This window comes from Seriola aureovittata, chromosome 16 (assembly GCF_021018895.1).
Source record: "Seriola aureovittata isolate HTS-2021-v1 ecotype China chromosome 16, ASM2101889v1, whole genome shotgun sequence".
NCBI classification, from domain to species: Eukaryota; Metazoa; Chordata; class Actinopteri; order Carangiformes; family Carangidae; genus Seriola; species Seriola aureovittata.
In genome coordinates this window covers 5148462-5161348 of record NC_079379.1, presented here as the reverse complement: position 1 = coordinate 5161348, position 12887 = coordinate 5148462, and the positions used below count along the sequence as shown (strand labels likewise).

The 12887-nt window shown below is 41.5% G+C and overlaps 1 protein-coding gene across 2 annotated transcripts; it reads right to left on the bottom strand.

Moving 5' to 3' along the window:
* Positions 1-1832: 1832 nt before the first annotated feature.
* LOC130183515 (glyceraldehyde-3-phosphate dehydrogenase-like) lies at positions 1833-10920 on the bottom strand. Of its 2 annotated transcripts, none has more exons than XM_056399047.1 (12): positions 10820-10920; positions 10357-10404; positions 5475-5574; positions 4969-5078; positions 4747-4837; positions 4351-4466; positions 3941-4022; positions 3593-3744; positions 3297-3375; positions 2840-2923; positions 2389-2486; positions 1833-2212 (listed from the first exon to the last, which is right to left on the bottom strand). In XM_056399047.1, the coding sequence occupies exons 2-12, from the start codon at positions 10377-10379 to the stop codon at positions 2143-2145; spliced, it is 1005 nt and encodes a 334-aa protein (XP_056255022.1). In that variant the 5' UTR covers positions 10380-10404; positions 10820-10920; the 3' UTR covers positions 1833-2142. The 2 variants fall into 2 exon arrangements, with proteins under 2 accessions (XP_056255022.1, XP_056255023.1); XM_056399048.1 differs by having other exon boundaries at positions 10835-10853.
* Positions 10921-12887: the final 1967 nt, after the last annotated feature.

Below are 12887 nucleotides of genomic sequence, written 5' to 3'. Positions count from 1 at the left end.
AGACTGTTGTTGTTTACTGGGAGGCGTCCAGTATTCAGTTAACCTTATTTTAAAAACACACATATACACAACTGTAAACTACTCACTTTGCACTTCAAGAATAACTCAAGTTACGTGAGTTAGTTAGCTAGTTAGCATCGCGAAACTGATGGTCGCTGCAGTGATTTAACTAGCAGCACAAGCTAACGTTAGCTAACTTTAGCTAGTTGTAACGGCTGACTTCGAAATGTCAACTAACCTCGTTTAATTGAGGAGGAGATGGTTCCAGCATATCTGAGGAAAAGGCCGCCAAAACTGACATATCTAACAGTGAAAACAGTAGAAATTATCAACAGCACTGCTCTCGCCTCCATGTAAATACACCTATGAAGCTCGGTGCACACCTATACAAAGAAAGTCCTCAACATCATGGCGGACCCCATTCACCCTAACCTAACACCAGACCCAACCACCGCCTCTTCACCCTCCCAATGACTGGAGGACTACGGTCTTCTCCACCGGGCTCTGCCGCAGCTTCTTCCCCCAAACTGCGGAGCTCAAACTTTGTGGTGTTTGTATCCGTTATGTTGATTTTTAGTTTAAATCTTTTATTTGTAGTTTAGAATTATTCTTATTCTTATTCTTATTATTATGTCCTAAGTTGCAACGTGTTCCATGAATGAGATGTTCCTGTATGCTGACATGCATTTGTGGAAATGACAATAAAGCTGAACTATCCAGAAAATAACCCACTCACTACCCACATATCTTCTCTTTATTTTTCTTGGTGTCGGGTTAACTTACTTTCCACCTGCCTGATTATATATATTATATTCTGCCCTTTTTCCCAGAAACCAATTTCTCTGCACTAAACTCAGTGTCACTGGGCAGTACAAATGAGACAGATTTATTATGACTGGCTGTAAAATACAGCAGGCCTCAGACAGGTGATAAATTAAAGGAAAAGCAATTATAGTAGACTTTGGAAATTGACATCTAACCGGAACACCTGTGCTTCATACGTCGATTTGTCTGCAGAGGAAAAACGTATATTGTGCTCACTAAACACACTTTGTATTGTATTAACGTTTTCCTACTGAGCTTAAAGTTTTACCTTGCACCGTTGTTATTTACTGTATGACAGTGCAGAACTGACAGTTTATGTAGATCATGGATGTTGTAGATAGAAAGCTATTAGCTAATAAATATTTCAGCAAGTCAGTTAACAGAAAGGCTATTGAATGAGACAAATGATTTAAAAGAAATTATAAAAGGAGTGACATGTTTCCCCAGAAAACTTACAGTACATCCTGTTCTCCTCTATGTGCTTCAGTCTAAAGTTGGATAAATTAAGTGCCCAATTACATTTTGGCCTTTATCCCAGAAATAAATTAAATATACTGCACCAAACAACGTCACTTGTCTGGGCAAGACCAAAATAACTTAGCTTTACGATTCTGGCTGAAAACTGTTCAACAACCCACTGTTTAAAACTGAATATTTGACCAAATACATACAGGTGACCTGAATAATTAAGATTTAGGAGTAACGTGTTAAGACCTCCGTCGAGCACCAAATGTGAGAATATCTTTTGAAAGATAATTTCATCCTTTTCATGCCTTCAGTTCCACCAACTTGGAGAATTTATGACATTAAGTATTAATATACAGTTTTTGTTTTGTCTTTCAGATATTTCAAGGCTGAAAGCAGCAGAATAGAATGGCGGACTCTGAAGGGAGGAGCACCAAACAGTTCAATTTGAACTCTTTCAAAATAAAAACAGACCTATTGCCCATAGGGATACACGTTAATTGTGTACAGCATAGCATAACACATGATAAAAACTGCAAGTCTTTCCACAAACTGAGGACTTTATTTTCATGTTAAGTGCTTAAAAAGGAGCCACTATGCATGTTTAGTGCAACAAGACCATTCAGTACCATACAGTTTAGTGATGGAAACCCATCTGTACAAACACTGTCTGCTGCAGTCCTCACTGCTGAACAGGACAGAACAAAGGTGACTTTGATACAAAAGGGTATTATCATCAGCTAGATGTTTGTCATCGAGGGGTTTGCTCTCGGGACGGACGGCATGGCATCCAGTTACAGGTGAAGGAAGAGGGAATCATGGGAAGGAACGATGAGTCATGACAGGAGACTTTTACTCCTTGGTGAACATGTGACTGACCAGGTCGCACACACGGTTGCTGTAGCCGAACTCATTGTCATACCTGCAGTGGAACAGGGATTGAGGAAGGTTAAAGAAAGAAATATACGATGTTCATGAATGGAAAAACATCTCTCATTAGACAGAAAAACAGTCTGCAGAACAAGAAAAATACTTAAAAAAAAAAAAAAGGCTTTAATTCTCATAATTCAAAATTAAGTGACATCAGCATTTACTCACCATGAAACCAGCTTGACAAAGTTGTCGTTGAGTGCGATGCCAGCACCGGCGTCAAAGATGGAGGAGTGAGAGTCGCCGTTGAAGTCTGTGGACACAACCTGAAAGGAAAGAGATGAACACGGGTGTTTGTGAATGATGTCTGCAGTGTGTCTACATTGTGTGTGTGTGAATCTGCATAAGACATTGTGATGAGTTTAGAGGAATGCTATTTCATGTCTTGTTTGGGCCTGAATACATTCAAATCAGCACATGCTACAGCAAATGAATCAGACAGTAATAGATTCAGCTTAAACTAAGTTAGTTTTTAGAAGTGTGCTGCCATCCAGTGGCATCTGTATAACACCACATACTATCAATAACCTGAACCGTCAATTACTTCCTGCTGTTCTTTCTATACAAGTCTAAAAAACACCTATGATGAAGATCTTGTAGCTATGCAAGTATTTTGTACCTGGTCCTCTGTGTATCCCAGAATTCCCTTCATGGGTCCCTCAGAGGCGGCCTTGATAACCTTCTTGATGTCATCATACTTGGCCTGAAGGAGAAGACATTTCAAATTAAAGATAATGGGAGGAATTACATCAGACACAAGAGTCTGAGGGTTAAATTTTCAAATGGCAGCATTAGAATTATCATTTTTGTTTTAAAAAAAAAAAAAAAAAAAAAAAAAAAAAAAAGCAGCTTTATTTCAAGTGTTTATTAAGCATGTCAAAGTCTACATAAGAGAATAGTCCTGTAGTGCAAATCTATCTGAACAAGGAAGGCTGGGCTCAGATTTTATACCCCATATTTAAAAATGTAAAATCCAGATAAAATGAGAAAAGGTAATCATCAGCTCTATGTTGTTTCGTAAGGAAAGCAGCCTCCTCACGAGAGGTTATATAAAAAAGGTTATTAGAGATACTTACTGGCTTCTCCAGACGGACAGTCAGGTCAACAACAGACACGTTGGGGGTGGGGACACGGAAAGCCATACCGGTCAGTTTGCTGCAGCAACAAGACAATCAGAGTCAGATCCAAAGTAAGACCATACCTCATTTCCTCCACCATGCGAGGGTCAGAGGTCAGGCAACAAAGCTATACTTTGGGTGTGTCCAATTGCAGAATCTCCAAGTCAAGTCAAGTGCCTTCTTGTGCAGCATATTTCTAGCAACTGCTCTTGTGACAGTGCTCAGACAGACAAGCAAAGAAAGTAACCGTGTACCCGTTCAGCTCGGGGACGACCTTGCCCACGGCCTTGGCGGCTCCTGTGGAGGCGGGAATGATGTTCTGGGAGGCACCACGTCCATCCCTCCACAGCTTACCAGAGGGACCATCAACGGTCTTCTGTGTGGCGGTGATAGCGTGGACTGTGCTCTGGAGGGAGCAGACAGGAAGGTACATTTTGAAGACATGTTCGTGATCTGGCATGTTTGGTTTCATCAGATGTCAAATCTATTAGCAATAAACTTCTGCTTTAGTTTAAGCGTTTTCCACAGCTGGTCTAAATACAACAAATGGTCAGCTACTGCTAGGTGATCACTGAGCAATCAATGAAGTATGAGTTCTTTACCATGAGACCCTCAACAATGCCAAAGTTGTCATTGATGACCTTGGCGACGGGAGCCAGGCAGTTGGTTGTGCAGGAGGCGTTGCTATGGAGACAAGACAGGGAGTACATAATCTTTGAAAGCATCCAGATGTTCACATCTGTCCTCAGCAGGTCTGAAAATACTGAACATGCTGCATCACACTAGGAAGTGAGGCAGGAGCGCCATCTGTCCTATCCAAAAAGGTCATTATCATCAACCACTAAAATTAAAACTATGGAGGATTTTAAGACATTGTCCTGAACTACAATATCAACTATTTGTGACAAGACTAAATTAAAAACTATCAATATTTGTATTATACATCTACTGCAGGAAAGTGAAGAGTCCAAGCCGGAGTCCTGCAGATCCAGTATCATCAGCAGAGACTCACCTGACAACCTTCATGGAGTTGTCGTACTTCTCGTGGTTGACACCCATGACAAACATGGGAGCATCAGCACTGGGAGCAGAGATCACCACTCTCTTAGCACCGCCATTCAGGTGAGCCTACAAGGAAACAAGAGGATGGAGGTCAGGTAATGACAAACACGATAATTATGCTCATCAAATGAAACATGAAATTATCTAGCATGCAGTACTTCTATACACACTGAACTCCCTTCATGCTCTACAATAAAACAATTTAGTGCACACGTGGTGTTAGATACTGTTTCTGGGTCAAAGTTCACATGCTCTTTTTTCACAGTCTACAGTAGTAAAACAAAGACACTAAATTAAAATAAATAAAATACAGTGAAATCAGCCGGGGAACAGTTGGCAAACTTACAGAGGCCTTCTCGATGGTGGTGAACACACCGGTGGACTCCACGACGTAGTCGACGCCAGCATCGCTCCATTTGATGTTGGCGGGGTCCCTCCTGCATGTAGTGACAGACAGGAGAGGTTAGACACTGGGACTGTGGAGGAAACGGACTCACAGGGCGATACTGCTAAAATACTGGGGGGGGGGGGGGGGGACGGTGAATCTAAAAGTGTGACGAGTACGTACTCGTGGAAGACCGTGATGTGCATGTTGCCGATGACCAGCTTGCCGCCCTCGGCCTTCACCTCTCCGTGCTTCCACACACCGTGAGTGGAGTCATACTTGAACATGTAGACCTGCAGCAGCAGAGGACAGGAGGAGAGGAACATTTAAAAACATGACCTTCATCTTGCAGAAAAAGATATTTGAATAAAATAAGACTTGTGTGTCTTTGAATCACAGTGTTGTTGCGCCATGTAGAATCAAAATCTCCACAGGTAGGTTTCCAAAGCTACATATTAGCTCTCCGCCTCCAGTTAATGTCCTAAATTACCACCCCCCCCCCCCCCCAATAGATGATTTTGCAGACATCTCACTAATCTTGTCCTCAATTTACACTTAGCTATCCACTTACAGGACCATGCATGTCCTCAACACAGACAGCCAACATCATTTCATCCAGAATGAGCACTGGAAGGGCTTTGAGAATCATTGCTACAAAACGATCGTCAACGACAGCCAGTCCCTCTCACCATGTAGTCCAGGTCGATGAAGGGGTCGTTGATGGCCACAACCTCGACCTTGCCACCTTTGGCGGCGGCACGGGTCACCAGACGGCCGATACGTCCAAATCTGAAAAGCACGAGGAGGACACGGTGAGCATGGATGAGGAAAACCCAGAGAGATTAGAGCGGAGTCAGAGTGTGTAAAGGCTCAATTCCCCTGACAGTTCGGAAAATTCAGAGGGAAACCAGATAAAAAAGGTCTTTAAAGATGATGTTTTGATAGTTTAACTGGGGGTTAATGAAATCATATTTACAGCTTTTGATCATTTGAAGACGTGAATTGTTTTGCCAGTATCAGATTGAAAGAAAAGAAAGGTGTGCCACTTGGACAAAAAAATAAATTATAAATCAAATAAAAGCTTGAGTCGTTGAAGTATCTGTTTTTATCAGATCGTCTGCTTCACTTTTACTTTTTACTTTTACTACTTTAGGTTCCTCTGGCTCCAAACCCTCAAACTGATCAATTTCCAACCAAATTAAAATCTAAAAGCCGGCTTCATCTTCCCTCTGGACCAGTCATGCTGCTGCATCCACCTCCTGTATTTCCCCTCTCTGAGCAGCAGGTGCCACTGAAACTCAAACCGCAATGCGAGTCACTGCAAAGGACAAACGGGCCATACAAGGCCTGCCAACCTTGACTGGAGATAACAATAGTTGGCACGGGTAGCTGAAAGCCTGTTTACGCCTAATATGGCTGCCGTTACAGCAGGTCAAACAGCAGGGGGGCCTGAAACTGGAGAGAGGGGCGAACGAAGGGCGGAGATGTTCATCGTTCAGGAGCGGAATGGATTTTTATTTTACATGTTAACCACTGTACTGACTAGATTCAACCAGAAAGAAAAAAAAAAAAAAAAAAAAAAAAAAGCAGACAGAGCTGTAGAGCAATAATAATGTGCGATCGTCTGTGAGAAACACAGTGAGCTAAAGAGGAGGGATGGAGGAGACTCCTTTCCCCTCAATTTAGCTTTAGATTACGGAGCGAGATGAGGTGGAAGTGCACCTGTGGACGACGACGACGTGACCTTCCACACACTGAGCTACAAAAACAAAAGGTCAAACATCTACTGCAGGATTTACCAGTGATGAAGTTTAACCAGTGTGGTTCAAAAAGGGACATATACACTACATATACTACAATAACAAAGCCTTAGCAAGGAGAATCTGGTTTGGTTTTTGCTTCTCTGCAACTGCCTGATGATCAAAACCCATGTTCCATTCATTTTATGTAAAAAAACAAACAAATGAGTTCAGTTCAAGTTCACAGCAGAGTTGCCTCATAAGTAAAGTTAAGCTGGAGAAATTTCTATGTTTGCATGGTTTACGAATTTACTGTTTAACCTTCACGCACAAGACTGCAGCAGTCACGGAGAGGAAACACGCGCTGAACCGGGCGGGTTAAACTGACCCCAGTCAACAGTGGATGTGCAAATGAACACTAAGTTCTTGCAGGAAAAGTCAGAAGGAAACACACTTATAGGATCATTTCAGCCCCAGGATGAAGAACCAAGCGTCTGAGCACGTTATTCACAGCAGGTTTAAGCAGTGAGGAGATTTAATGCCTTGCTCAAGGGCACTCTTGAAACACCATGATGGAAAAAACCCGGATGTTTCAGGAGAACAATAAAGTTTTGTAGCCAGTTTCTTAGTGCAACATGTACAGTTGTACAACATGAGCATGAGAGGGAGTACAGAGCTGCATCATAGGTTTAAGTAAAAGGTTTGCAGAGGTGTTGTCGTCTACACTGCCTCATTAACAGAGAGGCCAGAATAATAGAAAAATTCAATGCAGTGAAACCAACTGGAAATAAACTTTACCTTGTATAGTGTTTTTTGTTCAGACTTGTTCCTCTTCTGACTAGGTTTTGATATTTTTTGAGTTTGCATTTAATATGGCGTTGATTTAGACCCATTATATCATGAACATCTTACTAAATAATGCAATCCAATCAGAGCTGAATCAAAATCTCTCTGGCAGTGTTAGTTCTTAATTATTAGGGCAGGAAATGTATAAGAACAAACTGTCCTTATCACTGATACTTCTGGTGAAGGACTTTAAGCTCAGAGCTTTACAACCTGATGAAGTGTCTTATGTAAAGTACTTTGAACTGATGTTGTTGGAGATTTGATATAAATAAACTTTCCTCGCCTCCGTCACAAGAAGAAAAAGAAGACAGCAGAAACTTCACACTGTTATCGTGTTACTGTAACTACACTATTTATACTTCACATGTTGAGCCCTGTTATGTAACGCTGTGCGTCTCCAGCACTCAGGAGTCACGTTACATACTTACTGTATGTTCTTATGAGACCGTTTAATATTTCACTTTGTGACAGAGACAATCCTGCCAGGATCAGAGGCCACGTCTATCTAAAAGACACCACGGTTATAAAAAGTAAATATCCATACACTCTCCGTTCATGTGAACGAGTTCATCCCTGTGTCTTTGAATATTGATGCTGTCACATATAAAAAGGCTGGTGTCAAGGAAACGGCACAAAAAAGGTGTGATCACATTAACCTTTCATCCAAGGAAACTGCTCACACTCACACTTTAGGACGGGTATCCAGCACCTGTCCCACTGAGGTTTTGTGAATATGACCATGACTACTCCAGGCTTATGTGGATGCACACCAAGGATGTTTTCTTTATCTAGATCCCCACAGAAATATATGAAAGAAAACATTTTAATGAAAAGAGCCGGATCGTCCTTAGGCCAAGAGCAATTGACACAACTGTTTAAATCAAAGCAGCTGAGGCAGATTGGAGTCTGAAGAAAAACAGATGCTTGCAGATTAAAAGCACTTAAAACTGCAAGTGACAGGAGTAAAGTCTTTGAGTTTGGAGAACTGTCTGCGGAACGGTTTCAAGATTCAGGGGTGTTGCCAAGTAGGAAAAGCAAATCAGGCAAATAACAACATGAATTTATATGCAGTTGCAGAGCTTTTTACGTGTGGACAGCTGCATCTGCCTTGTTCAAGAACAAGAACCTGTTCAATCACTGGCAGAACATGCAAGTCCTCATAAAAAAAAAAAAAAAAAAAAAAAAAAAAAAAAAAAGAGCCAAAAACTCTAACTGAACCATTTCAGATTTTGAGATTCTGGAAACCTTTAGTCTCCCCTTCTGCCCTTTTACACAAACAGAGGGAACCTGAGGGAAAGTGTCAGCGGACACGCAGCTCTCCTCAGTTAGTTTTGGGAAGCCACCAAGCAGCCAGAGGACCAAATGGAGCCGAGCCCATCTTTTGTTTCAGAGGCTCTGTGTTGGAGTTGGTACCGGGCCAGGATCAAGGAGATAAATCTCCCTGCAGCTCGACAGCAGTTGCTTCACAGAGGAGGAGAGAAAATGTTTCGCCGGTCGTCTCAGAGCCCGAGCAGCGTCCATAAACCGCCGGCCGGATGGTGTCTGAACTTCAGCTGAAAGGTTAGAGCATTAAAAATAGTCGAGGGGAGAAGAAAAGGAATGTGACAGCTGAGGAGAGCAGCGATACTGACGGGGGGGTGGGATTTGAGGGTGTGGAAGAAGAGGGGACACCAACCGTGACAGCACAACACCACTGGACTATAAATAGCCAGAAAATAGACGGGTCCAGCCCAGAGTCCTGTCCTGTCACTGTCCAGCATTTGGACAAAGAAGGTCTCCAATAAACAGATACTCAGGTCGGGCTGCACTTTAGGGAACGTTATGGATAAGACTGTCACAGTTCAAACTTCAGTATTTAGACTTTGACTGCTGAACCCTATTACTACCAGTTACCTTGCACTTCCATGTGGTTGGATGACCTTTGACCTTTGGAGCAGGGATTTAGGAAATAAAGGCTCTTCTGCTCTTGCCCTCACATCATGTGGATCTGGGTCAGAGCAGCAGCTAAAAGCCCAGTATATGAAAAAGGTCCAGTGAAGCAGAGAGCTCATGTATCAGCTGGAGACCTTCCACACTCAGACCCTTCTCACGCCAACGGGTCCCATTTCAGACATGAAACTAGAGAGGGATTTAAGGACTTGAGGATTTCTGGATGCTGGCCCCTGGTTTGTTTAGCGCCAATCTATCATCATCACTGCCCCTTGCCAAATCAAATAGTTTCCCCAACTTTAAAGTAATGTTAGTCTAGCAGTAAATGTCTGAGGTTGCAGGGTGACAGGACTGTAATCTGTCTCTGGTCGCTACATGAAGCCAACGCTTCAGTCTTTTGGGGATTTGTGAATATGTCTGTACATATTCTTTTTTTTTTTTACTATGCGCTTTCTGTATCTTGATTTTCACAAGAGCAGTGACCAGATGCCCAAGATCAGACTGTCCTCTCTGGATAATTTAATAATTTTCTTTGGGTTTTGACAAATTAGCAACGATGACATGTCGGTGTCCTGCAGGGTTTTTGTGTTTGCCCTTTTTGTGCTTCAGAAAATTAAGAGTGAGCACCTGATGACTGGTTGAAACTTTGTGGAATCAGTGATTCATACACAGTATTATGGTATGAGAGCTGCAACAATTAGTTGATTAACTGATTAGTCAAACAAACAAAAAACGAATTGGCATCTATTCTGATAATCAAGTCACTTTTTAAAGCGACAATACCAGATATTTGCTGGTTCCAGCTTCTTAACAAGTGATTGCAAGGCATCACTTTGGGCTCAGGTAAGTTGTGACAGGTGTTTTCACCACTTTTTCACATAATTAATGGAGAAAATAATCAGCAGATTAGCTGGTACTGAGAATCATTGCTGGTTGCAGAACAGTAGCCTATGTGGACGTGAGCTTCACTCTGAGCTTGTCCCAGACTCCAGTCCTCACCAGAAGACAGCACTAAATAAACTGACAGGAAGTTAAAAAGGAAAGAGCATCGACTCACCCGTTGATTCCGATCTTCACCATTTTGTCTGATGTGGTCTAGTCCTCACTGAAAGAGAAAGAAACAGCAAATTCATTTTCCAACCAAAACAAGACAAGACTAAATTCCTCATGTAAAGCTGGGATGGTGCAGAAAGGAAGCAAGAAGACAGATACTCAAATGAAAACTCTGCAGGACTAAACAAAGTGAAACTACAGAAATACTGAAATAAACTTTTAAATCATCTTAAGATATAAAAAAAAAAACAGCTTGCAGTTAAGACGGAAGCCCAGATCAGAGGAAAGTACAAGAGGAGAGCTGACTGAACAGCTACTACACAAACTCATCAGCTTGTCTTTATGGCACTTCATCTTCCACCTGTTGCTCAGAGCAGATAAAGCCGCAACCACAACTCTCCCAACTCTGCCACTGCGTTGTTCTGACAACTTCAGTCTCACAACGAGAAGAGAAGTTAGAAAAGTACCGTTTGTGAAAGCACCTCAGTCTCTGTCCTCCCAGGAAGAAGTGAAAGCGGGGACGAGCTGAGGTGTCACCGCCATTTATCCCCGACGCGCGCCGCCGGACACGCCCCCCTCCCCTAAGAATGTCAAGGTCGCTGTTTGCCAGAGTTTTAGTTAAAGCACGAGACAGCAGGTTAACAGGTGACAGAGGTTTTATATCAGCTGAGAGGTTTGACAAAACACTTAAACTGACCCGGACTCAGGTAACATTGCAGTTTTATTTCGACATATGCGATTTGTATTGGGCTATTTTCTAATAAATACAATTCCTCCGCCAAGGTAAGTAGTTCCTGTTTAGATGATAAACAGTGTGGTAAGCAACCAGCGGCACGTGGGCAAAAAACTGGCCCTCCAACAAAAATGTGTGGCCCCTCAATGAAAGAATCAAAAATCATATTTTTTCCACAAATTTACTGTAAATACAAACATTTACAAGTAAAACCACTAAGTATGACCATGTCACATTAAATTTGATCAGTGATTTGCATCACAAACAGAAACAGGAGCCAGTCTAATACACATGGTGTGCTGATAGATAGATAGATAGATAAATAAATAAATAAATAAAGAGATATGGGATTGACTGTCTGACTGCAAACTGGGTGTTACATCACAAGGTTACTGTGATGTTGTGGAATAGGATTGGTTGTTGTATGAACATGAAATCAGTTAACATTTTTTTTGTATGTTATGTGTACTTCTTTGTGTATTTGCCCTGTGTTGACTTATATAGTTGCTATGTACCTGTAAGTCAAATGAGAATAATGATGTGCAGGTCTCATGATGTAACACAAAACATACATTTCCCTACATGTGTCCTTGTCTGTCTATTGAGTATCATAAATGCTCTGTCTGTTTACACACCTGTTAATTTATTCTGTCATATAGTATCATCATATCATTATATTCCACTGTACACCTCCATCAGTGCAGCTGCATTATTCTCACATTGTTTTTGTCATGCAGTAAACACCAAGTCTGATTTACTGCCACTGATCTGACAACACAGAGGAAGAGCTGAATTTACAGTGAAAGAAGTCAGAAGCTTCCAGTGTAGTTGAACCTTTAACTACTCCCCCCCCACCCCACCCCCCACCCCCCACCCCCTGTCCAGTCTCATGTTCACTGTAAGACACTGGGGGTCTGTTGACCATGTGATGCTGAGGAGCTCACTGCTACGTGAACCACAGCACGAACAGAGAGGAGGTGTGGAGGAAATGTCACGGCAGCTTCACTCAGGCTTTAAGCGACCATAGTCATTTAGTTTCCATTCTCCTGCTGCTGCTGCTGCAGGCCACTTAAATTAATATTAACTTACACTTTTTTTTAAATTATATTTTTATCATGTTTAAATCAGAGAAATTGAAAACAACTAGAGTTTTAATATATAGTTTAAAACAAACTAATGTGTTTGTGAGCAGATATAAGTGTTTGTTAACAACTATAACTCCCGTGACTCCCATAAACGGAGGCTGGTATATAAGCAGATAATGAACGACGATATAGTTAAACACAGTTGTTATAATATTAAAAAAATGATAACTAAACTTACTCTCCCAACTTTGAACAAGTGAGTTAATCCATTAAACATTGATTTAACAAACTTCAGGTGAAAGTTGCCTCAGTGTTGATGTTTAAATTGGGATTAATAGGTTTATTGCTCTTTGCTTCACTATAAAATACAACCAGTTTTAGTCTTGTTTTCTATTGTCAATTATCAATATTCATTCATTCATTAAAATAATCAGCTGTAAAATACAATGAAATAATTACTGGTATTTTAACAAATATTTCAGCTGATTTATCATCAGCTCAAACAATCAAACGAGGACAAAGACAAAGGCTGTTGATGTTTCTGTTGCTTGACAAACTGTCTGTGTGAAATCTCCTGTGTATCCCTCACAGTGCATCACTGAGACACTGTCCAAGTCTATTCCTGGAGAATCTGTCGGCAGGCCAAAACTCTACGGATCATAACTCACATGTATTACATTCTGTCGACACGCTGGTCAAACACAGCGGAGCAACATC

What these genes read in the sequence shown, in the direction of transcription:
- LOC130183515 (XM_056399047.1), bottom strand. Translation starts at nt 10,379, where the DNA reads ATGGTGAAGATCGGAATCAACGG. An exon ending in GCATTGTTGAGGGTCTCATG is followed by an intron (nt 3,745 to 3,940) that starts GTAAAGAACTCA and finishes TGCTCCCTCCAG; the next exon opens with AGCACAGTCCACGCTATCAC. An exon ending in TGGGATACACAGAGGACCAG is followed by an intron (nt 2,487 to 2,839) that starts GTACAAAATACT and finishes CTTTCCTTTCAG; the next exon opens with GTTGTGTCCACAGACTTCAA.